Source organism: Protobothrops mucrosquamatus, unplaced genomic scaffold, assembly GCF_001527695.2.
Source record: "Protobothrops mucrosquamatus isolate PMUCROS unplaced genomic scaffold, P.Mucros_1.0 scaffold2050, whole genome shotgun sequence".
Taxonomy (NCBI): domain Eukaryota; kingdom Metazoa; phylum Chordata; class Lepidosauria; order Squamata; family Viperidae; genus Protobothrops; species Protobothrops mucrosquamatus.
Window position 1 is genome coordinate 288,767 of NW_015388157.1, and position 20,220 is coordinate 308,986.

At 38.9% G+C, this 20,220-nt stretch overlaps 1 protein-coding gene across 1 annotated transcript; it reads left to right on the top strand.

Moving 5' to 3' along the window:
• Nucleotides 1-532: 532 nt before the first annotated feature.
• LOC107294674 (protein shisa-6-like) lies at nt 533-19,964 on the top strand. Its single transcript, XM_015823926.2, has 3 exons — nt 533-587; nt 16,531-16,683; nt 19,411-19,964. The coding sequence occupies exons 2-3, from the start codon at nt 16,542-16,544 to the stop codon at nt 19,962-19,964; spliced, it is 696 nt and encodes a 231-aa protein (XP_015679412.1). The 5' UTR covers nt 533-587; nt 16,531-16,541.
• The last annotated feature ends 256 nt before the right edge of the window (nt 19,965-20,220 follow it).

The window sequence follows — 20,220 nt, forward strand, 5'->3', positions numbered from 1 at the left end:
CCATGTATTGAACACACCTATCTAAAGGGAAATACACTGAGGCTCCTTTGTGCTCCCTGCTAAGCATTCACTCTTTGTGAGATCTGTCCTCAGGGATGGCACTTACAGAACGGGCAGTCTGAAGAGCACAACCCTGTTTCTCTCTCCTAATGTGTGCATGGGATCCCAAGAATAGATTTTTTCATACCCAGAACCTGAGTTTAAAAAGCCCTAAAACAAACTGGCTTATAAGCTCAGTGCCAAAAATTTGTGTCACAATTGCCTCTGAATATATTTCTTCCTTTGCTGAATATCCAATTTGTAGTCTCGGCACAATGGGTGTTGTTATTCATTAATATGTTTCTCTAGCAATTGAAATGTTGAGAGGCCAACATGAAAGACACTTCCCCTTTGTTAAGCATTTTCTTCTCCTTAATCATGCAGAAATTTCCCATGAATAATGTGAGATATAATTATTACCTGCAGCTCTGTTGAGCCTCCGTAAGCTGCTCCTTAAAAGGCATTTTCTTTTTATTGAATTTCAGATGACCAAGAGCAAAATTATAACCACCTGCTATTAAGCGCTGCAAACCAGACACCGTCACATGGTAAGACAACAAGCGAGAGATGATCAAAGTTACCAATGCTGTAATTTTTCCCTTTCTGCCAGTTATCCTTTGCTGATGAATTGTTAAACCAATGTCAATAGAATATTTTATGACACAATTCTTGTAAAAGAAATATTTATTCTATTGATGGTATTGCATGGCAAGTCACATTGTTAACAATGGGAAAATAAATACAACCTGTTTACTCATATCCAACAAACAAAACTATATCTAGAGTCACATACTTTTCCTGCTTCTCAGCTGCTGCCACTGTCTGCCTTGGTTTATAAAGACAGATGCAGTGACTTGCTTAGATAGGACATAGTTTAATCATCACTGCATCTCAATATTGTGCTGATGGTATTTACTAAATGCAATCATAGCAAATTCATCCTCCAATGTAACTTCTATGGGTACTAAGTCTAGAGAAATGCAAAATATCAGACTAGCTAGGTTCATTTCCTTCCTCAATGAATTCTAATATAATCTACACTGCATTTTCAGAGCCATTTAGAAATGTTTTCTTTTTGTGATTCTTAATATGGAATGGGTCCAGAATTAGTTCTTCACTTTCAAGTGATAAGTATGACTATGAGGACCCACCTCAGCTAACCACCCAAGAAAGTAGAACTCTTGAAACAAACATTGTCTCAAAAGGAAACTTTTATTAAGGGTTAGTGACAGTAGGGAAGTCAAAGCGAGATCTGGGGAAAATCCCGCTTAAATGGTATAGTTAAACCAGCAATATTCCTCCTCCCACCAAAGTCATAATGTCCATTTGAAATCCAGCCAATCCACAGGTGGCAACGATGTGCGGGTAACTGGCACAGTTGACGCACATCTCAAGGTCTTCTCCAGTTTCGTTTCTCTCTAGCCGTCTCCCTGATAAGGGAGACACATTCCTTTCTCAAGTGGATAGAGGTGGGAGAGAGAAAGTAAAAAGCAAAAGTTATCCCAACTGCAAGCAAATATCCCACCTCCCCCCCCCCAGCAGAATGGCAGGTCCCAAAACAGAAGCACAAAAGGATATATGCAAGGAAAACAATAGGAATTGTTGGTTTATTTATTGAATAAGTGCTCAACTTGTAATAGACTTAAGCTTAACCAACTGATAAAAGGTAGGAATAGCAACCCAAAGTAATTAAAGAGGTTAGGGAACACCTGGCTATATGGATGAGTTTAATTCTTCAGGACCAGATTGATTAAAGCTAAGAGTTTTGCAGAAACATGCAGATATCATCTCAAAACCCTTTTCTATGACCTTTGAGGTTTCATCAAAGATGAAGGTAATGCAAGAAGATCAGAGATGGAATGATGTTCCAATATTTTAAAAGGATAACCAGAAAAGCTGTAGACAAATCAGCTTTAATATCACTATTGGGCAAAACTCATAAAATCAGTCCATGAGCATTTAGGAAAGATCCATTGCTTGTAGGAGCAAGCATGGGTTTATCAGGCATAAATCATGTCAATCCAACCCACTCACCTTTTTTTTGACAGAGTGACCAGTTTAGTTGGCCATAAGAATGCAATGCATGTACTGCAGCTTAACTTCAGTGAAGCATACAACAAAATCTCCCAAGAGATTCTATAGAGAAGAGGGCAAAGCAATCATAACCAATGAGTATACGGCAATGGTTCCAGCTGGGCCAGTCACTCTCTCTCAGACCAACTCATTTCACAGGGTTGTTCTTGTTCGGAAAATAGGAGGAAGGTGTGTTAGATATGTTTGCCAGCTTACTTATAAAAATAATAAAGGCAGGAGATATAAGGATAGAGGAGGACGAGGTGATGGTGTCTTTTGACATCGTCTCCCTCTTCACCTCTATCCCACAGGAATTAGCTGTCACTGTAATAAGAGACCTCCTTAAACAAAAGGGCCCAGGACAGCAACAGGACTCCCTCCGACCTGAAGACCTTGTGAATCTAAATGTATTTTACATTTCAAGGCACCACATTTGAGCAGATCAAGGGCACCCCCATGGGATCCCCGATCTCGAGCATCATAGCGGACACCGTGTTGCAGCAGCTGGAACACATAGCAATGACCCGGTATTGCCCCAAATTCTGGGCCCGCTACGTGGATGACACATTTGTGGTCATCAAAAAGAGCCAGAAAGCAGACTTTGTGGGCATCCTCAATTCAGTGTATGTGGATATACAGTTTATGGAGGAGGAAGAACAACAGGGCAGGTTGGCGTTCTTGGACGTCTTGATCCACCGCCAACCGGATGGAACCCTGAGGTCTAAGGTGTACCGTAAACCCACGCACACTGACAGGATTTTACATCACGACAGTAACCATCCGGTGGCCCACAAAGCCGGCTGTATTAGAACACTCTTTAAGAGAATAGACTCCCACTGCAACACGGCCAGAGCTAGAATAGAGGAAAGGAAACACCTTTTCCAAGTTTGCAGATGCAATGGCTACCCTACGAAATTTATCAAGCGCCACAGTATGCTATCCAGACCCTTAAACGGCTCACTGATGGAGGAACCATCACCCCAGATAGTCCATGTCACCCTCCCTTACATTAGTAATGTGTCGGAAGCCACAGCTAGGTTGTTGGCACCTTACAATGTGAGGGTGGCGCACAAACCTGACCAAACATTACGGACTAAGATTATGAGACCTAAGGATCCACTCCCCACTGCAGAAAAATCAGGGATCATTTATAAGATTGAGTGCAAAGATTGCCCTGGCAATTACGTGGGAGAGACTTCAAAAAGAGTTAAGACTAGGATCCATGAGCACAGGCTGGCCGTAAAAAGAGGGGAACAGTACTCCCAAATCTGGACACACATGGCAGAATACGGACACAAGTTCGATTTTGACAATGTACGAGTAATTGCCAGTGACAGCACAAAAGGGGGCCGGCTACTCAAGGAAGCTTGGCTTTTGGATGGAAATTCCATTAATCGACACGTAGACCTGTGCCCGGCACACGTAACATTGAGGGCATGGGACATGTATGGTCGACCATCCAGATTAAAACATTCTAGTGCCATACCGCCCCGCCCCCAGAGAGAGAAATTAGGGGGGGAGAGATGACCCCCCTCCACAACAACCAAGGAAAGCCCAAGAAAAGAATATCCGACAACTGGAAAACCTCCCGACTACAAGAGCAGGTAGACACTTGCAACAGACAAGGAAACTTATTGACATCAAAGGCCCAACTCACAACAAACCAGATGCCTCCCTATACCACACGAAGCACTTAGAAAGAATGACACCTCGCATATGCACACAAACACAAGTTAATCAAAACCCGGGGGACTCCTCCACCGTCACCATCACCACCACCACCTCTACAACCCCCACCACCCCTGTCTCTACCCCGAAAGCACGCAGACACCCCCGGGGACCTGGTAGACCACGGAGCGATAAATGTTCTCCATTAGGAACAACATCCCCCAGGCATAGACAAAGGGGAGGTATTCAGAGACTAGAAGACCCCCCCCACCTTGGGGGTGTGCACACGCTCCCGAGGATTAAGGAAGCTGATGTACAGTAATGAAGAGAAGATCAACGGACTGAGAACTCCGCCAAACCCCCTACATGGGGAAGAGGGGAAGAACCAGCCGGAAGGGATAACGGAGCAGACGGGCCCGATGACACATCCCGTACCGACAGTCCAGTTGAAGCAGTGGGGATTAATTGCCGATCCTCATAACACCTTAGAAATTATTGCCAATATAAGTAAAAAAAGGGGAAAAACAAAGCTGGGAGGAGACAGTACCCGTGAGATTGACAAATGTTCCGATGAGGGGGAAGGACTGGAGAATAGGAACCAAGGTGAGACACTTAGAGCAAAGCCCTGTAGCAGGAAGGATGACAATGGGAATGTAAATGACGGACAGAGAGGGGGGGAGGATGGAAGAAAGTGCACTAACAGGGAGGAATGTGAGAAGAGGGAACAACTTAAAGAGGCAGGATCCACGAGTGAGCAAAGAATGACAAAGAATCCCTTTGGGTCACGGCTACACGAGGAGGGAGGAAGGGGCAATAATGCACACACATGTAAGAAAAGTAGAGAAAAAGCAGGCAATGACATACAAACCATGACCAAAGTGCAAATTGGCCGATCAGGACCCATGACGCGATCTAGGAGCTGGGTGCAGACGGCGTCCCATTTATAAAAGAGCTTCCCCATCGACTAGAATGTACCCTGACGATGTTGGCAGTGGCCAACGAAAGCTTGGTGTGTTGTTGAATTAAAACTTTTATAGTTTTGTAAAATTTCCTTGTGCTCGTGCTTTTTAGCTATTTGGATATATATATATATATATATTATATATATATATATAATTGAAGTTTGGAGGAAGCATTGAGTGACAAACCACTGGGTTGCATTCTAGGCCCTGTGTTGTTCAACGTACTTATAAATGACTATGGTGAAAAGTTAGAAAATAAAGTATTCAGCTTTGCAGAATACACAAAGATAAAGAGAAGGAGGTTTTTTTAACTTATTAAACCTAACTGTCAACTGTCCCATTGGCATATGCAGCAAAAGAAACTCCTGCGACATTATTTTACCAAGAGTGTAAATTTGCTGATAGATCTATACAAGCACAGAAGAAGTGAAGCTAGCTCTGAGGTTTTCAAGCGAAAAGCAGCATAGTTAATTTCCCTCTTTCTCCATATGGGCCACCCATTGTCCATTGCCCACCAATCCAACACATTCTTTTTATTTTGGGAAAACAGTCAGTTCTTTCGGAAGGTTCCCATTGCACGGCCTTGAAGTATCAGGATCTTGTCAGGCTGCCAAGGGCTCATATAAATTCCTCACCTCCCCCCCAACTCCCAATACATTCCAAGCATTCTCCTCCCCCCCCCTTCATTTTTTTAAAAGTATTTTATTAATTTTCTATTATTACAATTCATTAGTGTTTAATGAACAACGTGTTGTCTGGGTTAATTTGTTTTACTTAGTAATACAAGTTAAGTTCTTACTCTCTATCCCGTTTTTCCAGCCATTGATAAAGTAAGTTCCATGTTTGAAAATATTCTGTATCTTCTTTTTATTCGATTCTCAATGTAAGTCTATCCATTTCAGCACAGCTTGATTATCTCTTCATCCAATGGAGTTTTTTCATTTTCCAGTGCTGAGCAAATAAAATCCTTGCTACTATTAATATATGTAATGTTAAATATACACTTCGTTTATCATTTTTTTCTGGAATTATACCTAATAAAAAGTTCAATTTTAAAATCTACATGTTTCCCTAACCCTAACCCCCTTCATTTCTGTTGTCAAGCTGCGAGTAGAGGTGCGTTATGAGTCAGCCTTGACACAAACTCACAATAATATGAGTCTGGAGGGCACATAACTATAAAACAAATATCAACAGCAACAAATAACAAAAGTCTATACAAGCAAGGGTGCATATTTGCATAAAGAAGTATATAGATCCATACATATGAATGTACTATTTAGGCAGGTACTTAGTTTGGTTATCACAACAAACCTCATGAATCGTTGCACTTGAAACCATGCAGTGTTTTAAGTGATGCTTTTACAATATGTTGGCTTACTTTTTTTAAAAAAAAAGTCTTGAACTAACTAGGTCATTTTTATAATACTGTAACCCAATTGTTGTCTTTTTGTCAATGTGTCATTGTTAACAAAATAAGAAATACATCTAGCAACAAAGCCAAATATTTATGCCAAATGCGAAGTAAATTGGAGAAGTGCCTTAAAAAAAAAGTTAGCTTCACAACAACACCTTTAGTTTCTATGACCAGAGTGTAGCAAAACAAAAGGTAATAAACAGGTTCTTTTTATAGCTATTGTGCTGCAAAATTTAGGACTAATAAGTAAATCCAAAATCAGTTTTGCAGTTTGTTATCTAGAGAAAGAAAATTGAGATGCTGCTCAAATTCAGTGACAAGTTGCTGAGTCTGATGGTTTGTATGTGGTCTGAACTTCATAGTGACCCAAGAAATAAATCCGGTTTATACCTTCCCAGATTCAACTTAGTTTGAAATTCAATTTCCAGTTTCATGCATTGTTTTGAAATATATTACTTAGAAGCAGAGCTCAAACAACATATGAAATATTCTTAATTTCCTCTTCATGTTCCAAATGTGAAATTTTATCTGCAAATATAACATTCAAGTGCTTTAAACCTCCTGGGCTGGTTACTTTGAATTGGAGACACACCGAAAAATGCTGCCAAATAATATCACTGCAGGTCATCTCCTGATAGGAATATAATTATCTCCCACATGTCCCATTCTGCCTATTCATATATCTGCTATCAAAATACTGTTATCTGCATTCCAATATCACAAGCTGAAATGGAACAAGAACTAATTTTAGGATGACCTTAATTGAGTCACTATCTCGGATCACACCTGGCCTTTGAGTATATATAATTTTCCCTAGAATTTTCATAATATATAAACTTTGTTATAAGTTTTGAACATAAAATTCTATCACAAAATTCAGAGAAATGCAAATATCAAAGGATAATTGTGTTTCCATCTGTTATTTGGAAAACAACCCAGTTTACATTACAATGCAAATCAGACCATTCCCCCCCCATCACTCAAAAGTAGTTTCAATTTCTTTAGAGTCTGAAAATACGATGATGAATCCAAGCTAGTAAATACACATTCTGCTCATGACGTTTTAATTTCTCTCTCTCTGATTTATTGTCTATTTTCTCATAGTTTGATAATGACCTGTTTGAGGACCAGAATGTTATCCATAAATCTCTTGAGTTTGAATCTGCATATACATCTGTGTTTATCTGAAGGCAGCATAAAGGGAACCAGATTTTGGAAGGGCTGTGGCAAGCAGATGCTAGAACAGTGGGCAAGAGCTGGCAAAACACTGAAGAGAACCAAATTTCTGAATAAAATATAAATAAAATAGTTAAGGAAGACCGTTGGCATGTGTCTGAGATGGTTCCCATACATTCCTATGGTAACCTCAGTATACATTTCAATGTGTATGTTCCACTCTGCTTAATAGATGACTCTACTAATGTTTATTCCTGGTCCTCCTATTCTTCTGTCTTGCCATCCCTGACAGTTCACTTTTTCACTTAGGGCAGAGGTCCCCAACCTTTTGGGCTCCAGGGACCGGTTCCATGGAGAGAGGTTTTTCCACGGACCAGAGGGTGCGTGGTTTTGTGTGCTGCCTGCAACCCACAGATGGGGCTTTGTTTGTTTGTGCGGACTGGTTGCTGTCATGACACGGCCCAGTACTGGTCCACGGACCGGGGGGGTTGGGGACCCCTGACTTAGGGTAACTGTCCTGACAGCCTCTCCTGATCTTGCCCATCTCCTACCCCAGGTTTGAAGCCAACAGAATAACTGCTAACTGAAGGAAGGAGTAGCTGGGGAAGAGAGAGGTGATCTGGGAACATTCAAGAATGAAAAGAAAGGCTGAGAGATATTAATGTTGACAATAGCCTCAGTGCCACAGTAGAAAGGAAAACGCTCCAATATAAGAATTCAAGGGAGTCTATATCCTGAGCTAGTCTGTATGCAGACTGAGAAAATTTCTTTGAAACAGGAATAAGGACTAAACCTATGGAATGCTTTATCTTCTGAAGGGGAAAGTGCTGTCATCTGCATTTTTGCTGTTGCAAGGGATAGTCTCAATTCACAATTCAAGAACAGCAAGACAACTGAATGATTGATGTGATCAGTAATGTCAGTCTTGGAGAAGGATTAGAAAATGCACTTTTTTTAACTTGACGGATTTTAATTGTTTTTCATCATTGCTTTCATGGTATAATTTGAAAACCACCTCCAGACCCTTGCATCTGGCAGTCTTAAAATGTTTAACTGAATAATTAAATAATTATTTAATTATTTAATATATATTATTTAATATTTAATAATAGTAAATATTTAATATATATTATTTAATAATTAAATATTGGGTAGGCCTCACTATCTGAACACAAACATGCATTGTCTCTGGAACTCTGTGGCAAGATCCGCATTGCCTGCAACCATCTGTCTACAAGCAGTAAGAACATTTACAGCTCAGTGTGGTTTCATTTCCAGAAAATCTTTCTGACATTGCTCAGTGTAGCTCACAATTGTCAGCTGCATGTACTTCATGGTCAAAGAGGCAAAGATGGCTGAGACCATCTGGAAATTCAAAAATAATTCATCAGCAGATTCCTATTGCCCTTTCTAAGAATCACTGGTATCTCCCTAGTCCTGGTGTTATTGGTTCAGTTGTTGCTTCAATTGCTAGAAGAGGCACAAAGATGAATAATTCAAATAGGCAACATAATTTTCTTGAATCTATCAACACTCCAAATTTAACGATTGTGCGCTATGATTCTGGCTGTTTCAAAAAATATATAGAAAGAATCAAATGTTTTTCTATATGCTGTATTCAGTTAATCTATTGATGAAGCAATCAAATTGCCCAATTTGGATGAGGATAAAAATTATTTCAGGAGCAAAAAAAGAGGTACTTTTTGTTGGTTAATTATGCCCCTATGTGCCATATCGTATTTCCTATCTAAATAAGTGCTTCTATAACAGAGAAAAGAAGAAATGCTTTTTAGGACAATACTTCCATTTGCACTAAGGCAAACTTCTCCTCAGGGGAAGTCAGTAGTTCAAATGACAGAGCAGATACAGAGATGAATCTTTTGATTCCCAATTCATTTTTTCCCAATGATTTGATTGAAGATTACATTATACAAATAAAACTACATACTGTGGAAATACATTAAAAATTAAGAAATCTAAAAAGTGCAGAAAGAAAAAAGTAAATTATAGAAAACAAACTTCCCCCTTCATCCCCAGCAAATATAACAACATTAACATATCTTAAAATACACCTGAACACTTCCTCATTCCATACTCCCATTCTTTATAAGCCCATTTCTATTTCTCCATATTATTCAGCAAAAGTCCAGTAAGGATAATCAAAAATAACAATGTAATTATTACAAACTATATCTATTATATCCAATTGGAATCCTTCCTTTTATATTTATATCTCCACTTCTATTTAAACAAATCCCCATTTCCTCTCTTCAAATAGTCAAGGTCCAATATCAGTAAGAAAAAAATTACAAAAATAGCCACCATCATCCAGTCCCAATTAAAAAAAAAACCACTAAACATCACCAGAAATAGCAACTCATTGTTATCAAAAATAACTTAAGTATCTATTATGTCCAATTTAAATCTTTCCTTTTATAGCTCCATTTCTATTTAAACAAATTCCCCCATTCCCTCTTCAAATAGTCAACATCCAATCCAGCAACTCTGTATTATGTTGGCTGTATTATGTTGGCATGCTCCCCGATGCCCATCTATTGCTTGTACCCCCTCCTTTTAGATTCTTTTTAGATTTTTGTTTTTACATTTTTTAGCTTTTATATATAATGTTTACTCTGAGGTATCTTTCATGCTTTTTAATTTTCTGTATCCCATCCCCTTATGTTGGTCTTTGACTGAAATAGAGGTGTGGTTTGATTTTACTAGTCAGAATCAAAATGAATAGTTTAGATGAACCCGTGCTAGAGGTTTATAGCTCAAATTCTTAAAAGATAGCTTTCTGTGCAAATTTTGTGCAGCAGTGAAGCTATCACCAGATATGGTTGGGCCAACAGGTGAGAAATGCAGGCCCAAGGTGACTATAATTGAGGGCTGAACCGACTCAAAAGAAATGTGGATGGTATCCTGAAGAAGTAGAAATGCTGACATTTTGCTGACCATAGTAGCATTCTATCCCCAATAGAGATCTCAGTGAATCATGTTTGCCTAGGAAGGTGATATAGAGGTGAGGACCATATCAGTCACCCTAACCCTAACCCCAACCCTGCTATCCCTATCCCTACCCCTATCCCTATCCCTATCCCCAAAGTCCTAATTTGCTAAATTGCTGCTCTAAAAGATCAGGATAACACAAAATAAATAGGGGGGGAGTCCAAACCAAGGACAGTCAACTGTTACCTGATGTTTAGGGTTAGAGTTAAAGTCTTTATGTTCCAAAAGCAAAAGTTATTTTATTTGTTTGTTTAAAAGACAAGTACAATAAATACTTTTACACAAGACAGCAAACGTTTTGATAAGAGTTTCTCTCTCTCTTTCTTGTATTGCATTAATTCTTGTACATTGGACCAAGTAACTTTAAAATTTGATTTTACAAATTAGAAATTATATGCTAAAACAATACTGGTAATCCTCGACTTACGATCACAATTGAGCCCAAAATTTATGTTCTTAAGCAAGATGGTTGTTAAGTGGATTTTACCCCATCTTACGACTTTTCTTGCCACAGTTTTAAATGAATCACTGCAACTCTTAAGTTAGTAATCTGGTTGTTAAGTGCATCTGGCTTCCCCATTGACTTTGCTTGTCAGAAGGCTTGCAAAAGGGGATCACATCATCCCAGGACACTGAAATCGTCATAAATATGAACCAGTTACCAAGCATCCAAATTTTAATCACATGACCATGGGAATGCTCCAACAATTGTAAGAATGAAAAACGGTCATAAGTCATTTTTTTCAGTGATGTTGTAACTTTGAATGGTCAGTAAACGAACTGTTGTAAGTCGAGGACTAACTGTACTAGTGAGACTATGTCAGTTATAATTCTGGCATCCATTCGTATGCATAGGAGAGAGATTGAAGTGTGAGAAAGAAGGGGAGGAAGGAGGATATTACATGTACATTAAAATAATCAAACAAGATTGTGGAGACTACAGCCTACCGTTATGTTGCTTCATAATCAAGTGCAGACATTGTCCCTTCTGAAAGAAACTTATCAAGACATCGACCTTGTTTCTCAGCTATATTATGCATGAGATAACTCCTTGAGCCATTTCAAATTGTTCTCTGGTGCTGCAGCTAAATACTGGGCAATCGTTTTCAAGGTGACTTTTCATTTGCAGCCTCGCTTCATTTTCATTCCTAGTTAACTGCGTAGCAAGTCAAATAGTGAAAAACTGCTCTAATTTCATCACCGAGACTCTTTTAAAAAAATGGGGGGGGGTGCTTAATTCTGCATACTTTGGGTTAATGACATGATTTGCTAGTCAGTGTCTGTGAAGAAAAGATGTCATTTAATGTCACAATCACCAGTGCCTTAGCAATCTTCATCTTTGCTTCTCTGGTAGCTCTTGCCTGTTCCAAGGAGTGCACTTGAATCCTGTTTCGGCAGGTCTCTTTTATCACAGGTCTACAAATAGAAATATGTTTGCACATTTCTGTTGCTGTGCACTAAGTTTCTTTGGGACAAGTTTGGACTTGCCTATGCATGGCTAATAGCTCACTATTTGATCAAGAATATGGCTGCTGGTGACGCTGAAAAGTATGATATCAGAGATAGAATCGCTATTTCTCTGGTGATAGTTGATATGAGCCTAGGAAGATGCCTACTGAGGCTGGCCCAGCCCTGTCTACGTTAATTGCTTTGGGTTTTCTGAGACGTAGGACTTTTCCAGTCCAGCCCTGGTGATTAAGCCCTCCAAGTGGAGCTGCTAAGGATCTGGGCTTGAAACTAGAAGATACAGCGCTCCCTATCTGCATTAGCTTGTTCATGGTAAAAAAAAAAAAAATACCATGCCTTGATGTTCCCCTGATCAAATGGCAAGATGTTCCTTTGTTGTGATCAATCTGAGGGCTGTCTCAACTCCTCTCATTTCATAATTGGAATCTACGATTTTAGCAGGGTTCTCTCTCCATCACTCTTATCAAGTTTTAAACTACAGTATTATATCAGTAATGCCAATGCAGATCACTTGCAGTGTTACTTCTTTCTAGAGCCCTGCTGAAGAGATATCCTCCTGCACTGAGAAAGTTTCTGTTTGCAGTGTTATGTTGAATCAATGCTTCCTGTTGCCTGGTAAATGGAAGGACTTGTTTTGCCATGGAACCAGTTTATTAGATGTGGGTTGAAGTATTTGGGAGGTAAAACTGATCACTGGCAACTAACCAGTATGGCACACAGCAGGGAAACAAAACAGGTGGTACCATAATTAATAAAGGATGGCAGTAGATGAAAGCAGGACTTGCCACCCAAAGAGGTTATCAATATTTTGTAGTGTTAGCAGAAGGTAGCAAGCTTATTTAGGTTCCAGATAGGAACAGGAATACATTCAACTCTGCTTCCTTCAGTGAAAGATTAAATCAGTTTATTACAGCCATGTGGCCAGAAACAGTAAAATATCCAGTTTTAGGCAATGAAAGATCTTGAGTGGGGCTATTTTAGCAGGAAGAGCAGAGTTTAGGCTCCTGGAATTCACTGGGTATTGGTTTACTAGAACCCCAACCTCTATTAGTCAAAGCCAAGTACAAATTAGAAGCAGGAAGAATGAAATCAATTATCTGCTATGTTTCATAAGAAATGGGTCTTCTTGAATTTAACCAGGGCTCAGATTTGAATACATAAGTGCAGTAAGCTAATTTTCCATTTTTAACAAATCTTCTAGGTTGCTTAGACAGTTCTTTTGTCTCCATCTTAGTATCAGATAGGCACCTAACCATCACAGTGTAAATTATGTGCAGCAGTATGTAAAGACACACATGAGATAACAGTGAGCTCAATATTATATCCCAGTTTAATTGTTTACAAATTATAGTAAAGCAGTTTAAATCTTCTATTACATGTTTAATTACAGAAGAAACATTCTCCCAGTAATCATAAAGAATTGTATATAAATTTGCAGCTGTAAGGGAATGTCTCATCTGTTATTCAGTCAATTGTTTTCTTTGTCCATGATGTCTATACAAAGGACTTGTTATGCTCAACCAAAAAACTGAACTGATACCTCACCAAAGCCAAAGAAATACTCCCAGTGCCACATGCAGTGTCCAACTATGTGCATTTCTGTCCATGGGTATTTTTTCACATCGGTTAGCTGCATACAAAATAATTGACAAATGACCAACATAATTTCTAATTCTTTACAGGATGAATTCCAAACAGATAATTGGCGGTATGGTTGGTGTCCATGCCTACACTGCATATTATACTATGTGACAATATACTCACTGATATAAAATGCCTTACTACTGACTTTTGAACTTTAATGGTGTGGTTGTATCTTCCATAAATGTCCATGTATGGAAACAGAACATCAATTATTATGATTTATAAATTAGAATCCAAGAACACAATAATTTGGCATCTGAAGAATATGAGGTGCTTGTTTGAAGGTTAACTATTTTTCTGATTGTTAAAACATGTGTATGTGAATTGCTCATATAATGATGAAGTGATAATGGAATGGCTTTGACACAATCCAGTAGAGATACAGATCTATTTAACACAGTTCTTCTGCCAATTAAGTTGGCTAGCTTAGTCCTCAGATATTCACAGATAGGCAGGGCTTCCAGTAATCTTAGGAATACACTTCTGTGCATCATATTCTCCTTGATTTCTAGCCCCTCAGTACCCTAAAGAGCTGTGCTTCTTCACTTTTGTTGTCATTTCTTGCCTGGGAATATCACCAGGGGTACATTAGATGCAAGGGTGAGCTCCCCCTCCATATCCTTGTGGTTTCACTATTTTAACTACTGTTGTTTTTAATGTCTTTATTTCTTATGTGTATTAGAATTGCTATGACTTGTCAGATAGATTTTCTCCTCTAGTTTAAGCTGCTGAAAGTTGATTTAAAATTTAGCCTTTAATCATATGATCTGATATACACAAAGGAATGTGAATTCAGTATTAAACAAACTCTTTAGTTGTTCATCAAGGCATAGGGTAGGAAATCTGTCCTGGCACCACAATTCATTACTTGGAGCTACCTTGAGTCTGAAGCCCACATAATGTACCTGCACAATACTATATGTACTCTGCCCGGTGAGATGCAGCCTTTCCAAATATTGCTAAAGGATTCATAATGTTGATAATCATACAAGTACAATAAAAACGTAGTCATGTGATGAATTAACGTCCAGAGCTGCTATGTTTAGAATATAGAAGGTTCATCTTTGTGCTCAGCTAACCCATGCAGTCAACTGTCTTCCCATAGGTAAGGTGACCAACTTTTTTACAATAAAAAGGAGGACACAAATAAATTGAAGAAAAAATATCGTAAATAAAAGAAACATTTTATTCATTGCAACAATAATACAGACAACTTGCATGTGCAAAGTTTGCCAGCCGGGTGTTTTGGCGCGCTCAGCAGCAATTCCTATTGGCTTTCGAAAGCCAATAGTGGGAGTAGCACAGCTCATGCAAAGGTTGAAAAAAAACCCATCAAAAAAAGGTGCCAGAACGCCGTTCTGAGCATTCTATGAGAAAAAAAAAGCCCTGCAGATTAGTCTTCAAATATCAAAAAGGAGGACATGAAGGAGGACACTTTTCGAGGGAGGACAGAACTTACAAAAGGAGGACTGTCCTCCCTAAAGGAGGACGGTTGGTCACCTTCCCATAGGCACATAAGAAGTGGCAATATTGTGGGGAAAGACGGGTTGCTTTTTCAACAGAGTGGGTTGTCAAAAGGCTATAAGCTAACATATATCGTGTTTGCAATGGAAAACTATTCTCTTAATTCCCAGCTAAATTTAAAGTCCAATGGAACTGCAGAGAACCCAGCTGGGAAGAAAGTTAGAACAATATCTTAAATTTCTTTTTCAACTATCTAGATTACAAAGACTGCTGTCCTATCAGATTGTCTTAGTTCTAAGCGTCTTTGTAAACAATAGGTCTCACTGCTCTATAGGTGTACTAGACAGAGATTCTACTGTAAGCTATTGAAATTCTCTTATTTAGCAGCGATTCTCACCAATGGGTGCTAAGCGTGCTAAGCGTGCTAAGCTCTATACGTCCTATATATTCTGTACTTTAAGAATAACTCTTGACTGTAAGATGAGAAATTGCAATGCACGCTAATAGAAAATTACATTGGGTCTGCATTGAAAACACCTAAGGGCTTTCTTTAGATATTATCATCATCATTATCTCCATAATTACAAGCGATAATATTTAAAAAAATACATCCACTAGAATGAATAATGAAAAACCATTTGTCTAAGCATTTAAAATTAGGGAGGCAGGTTTGATTGCTCCTAATTCCCAAAAGTTAGAATAACGCACAGTGTGAAAATGCAACTGAAGAAGAGATGAAGCCAAAAGTTTCTTCTGGGATGAGAATCAATTCATCTGACACCACCACTGCTGATTCATTGGGGAAATCTTTCCTTTCCAAATCCTGTATGTTTTGGAATGGAAAACAAGCTCCTTTAATTCTTCACTAGAATGGCCCCAAAGTCCAGTGGAGCTGGAGGGAATCCAATTGGGAAGAACTGCCTTCAGGTGAGCGACGGTTGGAACAAAAATAGGGCCTTCGGGTAGCTGGGATATCAAATTGCAAGCTGAGTCCTTAATTGCGTAGAATTCAGAGAAGAAGGTGGTTGGGCTTAAATGAACTGAAAACATTTCCTTATTGTGGATTATTATGCTTGCAGAATATTTTGAAAAAGATTTTGAAATTGCATTCATCTTCCAGTGTGAGCCAGACATAACCAGAAATAATGTGTATAGCGTGGGTATATTTAAAGGTTGGATGGGGTCTAATTATCTTCCTACCATTGGGATCATGCAGTTTGTAGAGATAGTAAACTCAAAAGCATCTTGTCCATAGGGCACACCGGGATGCCAGGCGGGTTTGTTCATGCTCATCTCTCAAGCAAAAATGGACATTCAATAGCTACAGTACTTCATTTACACGTTCCCTCCTAACAAGAGACCTGTCTTCTTAGCGTTCATTTGGCAAAGGGCAAGGCTTCTATGGGGTATGAATCAATGTACTATGCCTTCATTAACCATTGCAATGGACTGAAGAAACAAAGCCCAACAGAGCTTTATTTGCAGCTTGGGTAGCATCAGCTTGAATTACTTCATTACGCAGAACTAGACAAGTGAATGGGTGCAATTGAATCATCGAATCCAAGGGCACTGCTATTCTTATAGCTTCCTTTGTTTCTCCTTTTGTTGCAGAAAAACCACGGATGAACAGTATCCTCACCTCTGCTACAGAGCCCTATGATCTGTCCTTCTCCAGATCTTTCCAGAACCTCTCGCACCTCCCTCCATCGTACGAGTCTGCAATTAAGACTAATCCAAGTAAATATTCTTCTCTGAAGAGATTAAGTAGGTTTCATTTCATTAATGTACTACTTGATGTGGATGATTTTTTTTTTGTTGTTTTGCTTTGAGAAAGAAGGGTGGTGGAGGGAGTGTAGCACTATAAGCATCTTTGTGCTGTGGCTGTGTTTCATTCTTTCTTCCTGTAACAGAGAAATCTTTTCTATCACACCAGCTTGCCTCAATGGGCCTCTTTTTCATGCTCATTAAATCACACTGCACCAATTCAGGTCGATCTTAACACTACAGGTTATTAAGTGGGTTTATACATTTTAGACAGCCAAAAATTAGACTACTATCAATAACAAAAATACAATTTATTAAACAATACTTGAGATCCACGATTTTGAGAGCAATCAAGTAATAGCCAGTTGATTGTCAATGGAAACTGTAGCTGCAAAAAATACCTGAGGCTAGTGCAAAACAATACAAAGGGACTCCTAATTTATGACACTTGTGAGAATCTTCAATTCAATGACAGAAGATGAAGAGAGAGAGAGTTCAAAAGAAGAAGAAAAAGCAGGAGATTTAAAGAAGTGATTCACTTTAATGGGCTGTACACAGAGTTCAGCAGAAAATAAAGATGTAGCATTAAATCTCTTTGGTACAGCAAAGAAGGAGAAATGTTCAAGCCTTCCTGTTAGAGCACAAAAGGCATAAGATTTAAGATGTGGCATTCACAAACATGCACAGGTGCTAAGATGGTTAGGTTCTTGAACATATTGCAGGGCACAGCTTATGTGAGGGATAAAGAAAGAGGCTGCCTCCTTGATAAGAAAGCAGGAAAAGAACCAGAGAGGGAAATAGAGATACAGAGAAAAAGAAATTACTTTTGCAGTTTTGCTGGGCTAGTTTTGCCAGCTTATATGATGGAAGATGCCTTTTCTTCTTTTGGATATAAAAATAATACAGGGGGTGTGGAGAAAGAGAGAAATGTTCAAGTTAGTTATACAGTTTATCTACTGTCTCCATCCTCAAGAAAGCCATTTCCTCTTATTTTCTTAAATGTTTGTGAGCCACTTTTATAATTTTCTTGAGAAATTTAGCAAATTTAATTAAATCCAACAAAATAATCACTATGGATCTGACCTGGTAACGATTTCTATGACTCTTGCCCCTTCATTGATATCCACAATTTTAAAATCATTTCCTCAGAGGAGAGAAGGCATTGGGACAATCCATAGGGGTTGCAAATATCTTTGCCTGAATTTTAATAATGGAAAGAATTTGCCAGCGCTTTTGCCAAATTGAAATTGAGACATTCTTTCCAACTGTAGATTGTTTCTACCTAGCATGTTAAAGCTTTTAGTTATTCCCCTTGTTGATGATCCAACAGACCAAGGCTATAATTTGTTTTCCTATAGAACTTTTATGGTCTAGTTTTATTACAGTGGGGTACATTACAACAGAGAAAATCAAAACTCAGCCAAAAAGAAGATCAGAAACTCTTCCTTCTTGAACAATCACATTAAATACAATTAGTTCTAACACTGTCTCTCTTTTCCAATTCTTTGTTTCTCTTGCTGTAAGAAAAAAAAAATAGAAAAACGATTTCTAAAGATAAAGATTAAACTCCCAAAGCAGACAATATTGAAAAGACGGGGAAAAAACTGTATTTAGAAAGATTTTCTATCATAAAACTAAAATTGTTGTATGCCGCCCAAGGTCACTTTCCATCAAATGGCCAACCATATAAATGTGATTAGTAAATAAATTTATGAAACTAATTTTAATGAAGAAAGCATACTTTTTTTAAAAAGTCACATTGCAGGAAAAGCAAGGATATACAAGTATTGGGGTTGGCATCTGGTTTGGTTGAAGGCATTTCCTCCAGACAAAGAATATTGACAGAGAATTTGGGTGTATGCTTGCTTGCTTGCTTGCTTGTCAAAATGACTTGCCAGACATAACAAATGCAAATATCCTTCTGTTAAATTTGCAACTGTCTTGTATAAAATTAAACAATCAGCCTTGCAACTGGGGAATATGGAGGATGTTCCAACAATCATACACTGAAAATGTCATCCCTGGGTCTTTTATATAGCCTTTTACTCATGGCTTGATCCAAGGAGTGCAAAAAATCTGATGCGTAGAAGGTAAGAAGGATAATACCTGCCAGCACCCTTAGTCGAAGTTCAGGCTTTAAGATATATACCTTCTTCAGGTTGATCATTCATTCATTCATTCATTCATTCATTCTATTCAATTTGAATGCTACCTGGCCTTACCCAACTCTGGGTTTCCCCCAACAAAAGAGTAAAATAAAAACAAGATACAAAACAATTAACCAGAAGAGTTGCTGTTTTCTACTTTGTAGTCTTGACATCTATGTTTTTATTATAGCAGTGCTATTTCAAAAGGATGCTTTGCTTCAGCTATAATTTTTCAGAGACACCTTTGCTTCATAATCCAATGCACCCCTTTACTTCACCATTCTAGAAGGTAGAGTTGCAGGCTCAACACATCTTGAGAGTGCAAATGTAGCAAGATCTGGCCCCTTTGGTGCATGAGTACCAAGTGCAGCATTGTCCATACTGATTGGACATCAATGCATATGAAAGGGTGTAGTCTACAAGTAGCCACTGCCAGTGTGGCAGTGCTTTTGCTTATTGCCTTTACACCTATTTCATATATTGATTATTCTGAAAAAAAGTCATGGTACCCCCTTTTTTTCTACTTTCACCTCTTTTTCCAGCTCTGTATTTAATCTTTCAATTTCTCTTCTCCATCTAGCTGACAAGGAAGCAGAGGAATATTACTCTCGAAAGAGGCACCTTCCAGACTTAGCAGCAAGGGGGACCCTCCCTCTCAATGTCATCCAGTTATCCCAGAAACAAGTCAGCCAACGGGAGCGGCCACGCCGTGTAATGCGGGCCATGTCCCAAGACCGAGTGTTGTCCCCAGAGAGAATCATGCCTGAGGACTTCAGTATGTCTTATGAGCAGATCCTCTCAGATGAACAGCTGTTGTCTACCGAACGTCTTCATTCCCAAGACCCTCTGCTTTCTCCAGAACACTCAGGCTTTAGAGAGCAGTCCATGTCACGAGCTTTGTCCCACTCCGATGTATTTGTTTCAACACCTGTCTTGGATCGCTACCGGATGACTAAGATGCACTCCCATCCCAGTGCCTCAAATAACTTGTACAACACCTTGAGTATGAACCAAACCTCAGCCAAACGCCAAGCATTTGCCTCCCGGCGACACAACACAGTGGAGCAGCTGCACTATATCCCAGGATACCATCACCATTACCGCACAGCCAGCAAGACAGAGGTGACTGTTTGATCAGAGACACTGTGTTCCTTGTAGATAATTCATGTGGACCAGATGGTTCAGTGCCGTATACTGCAGCGGCCTTATGGCCAAGATAACCTCTAAGACAGACTCTTCCAACAGTCCTGTCGGTATTGTTTTGAACATTCATTTTCATGTTATTGACAAAAAACGGGAAGAAGAAAACCTGAATAAGGAGAGATTATATACATGAAGTTTTGTGACATGCTCAGTTTCTGTCAAAGAAAGTCATGCTAGTGATGGCTTC

What these genes read in the sequence shown, in the direction of transcription:
- LOC107294674 (XM_015823926.2), top strand. Translation starts at nt 16,542, where the DNA reads ATGAACAGTATCCTCACCTCTGCTACAGAGCCCTATGATCTGTCCTTC. An exon ending in TTCTTCTCTGAAGAGATTAA is followed by an intron (nt 16,684 to 19,410) that starts GTAGGTTTCATT and finishes TTCTCCATCTAG; the next exon opens with CTGACAAGGAAGCAGAGGAA.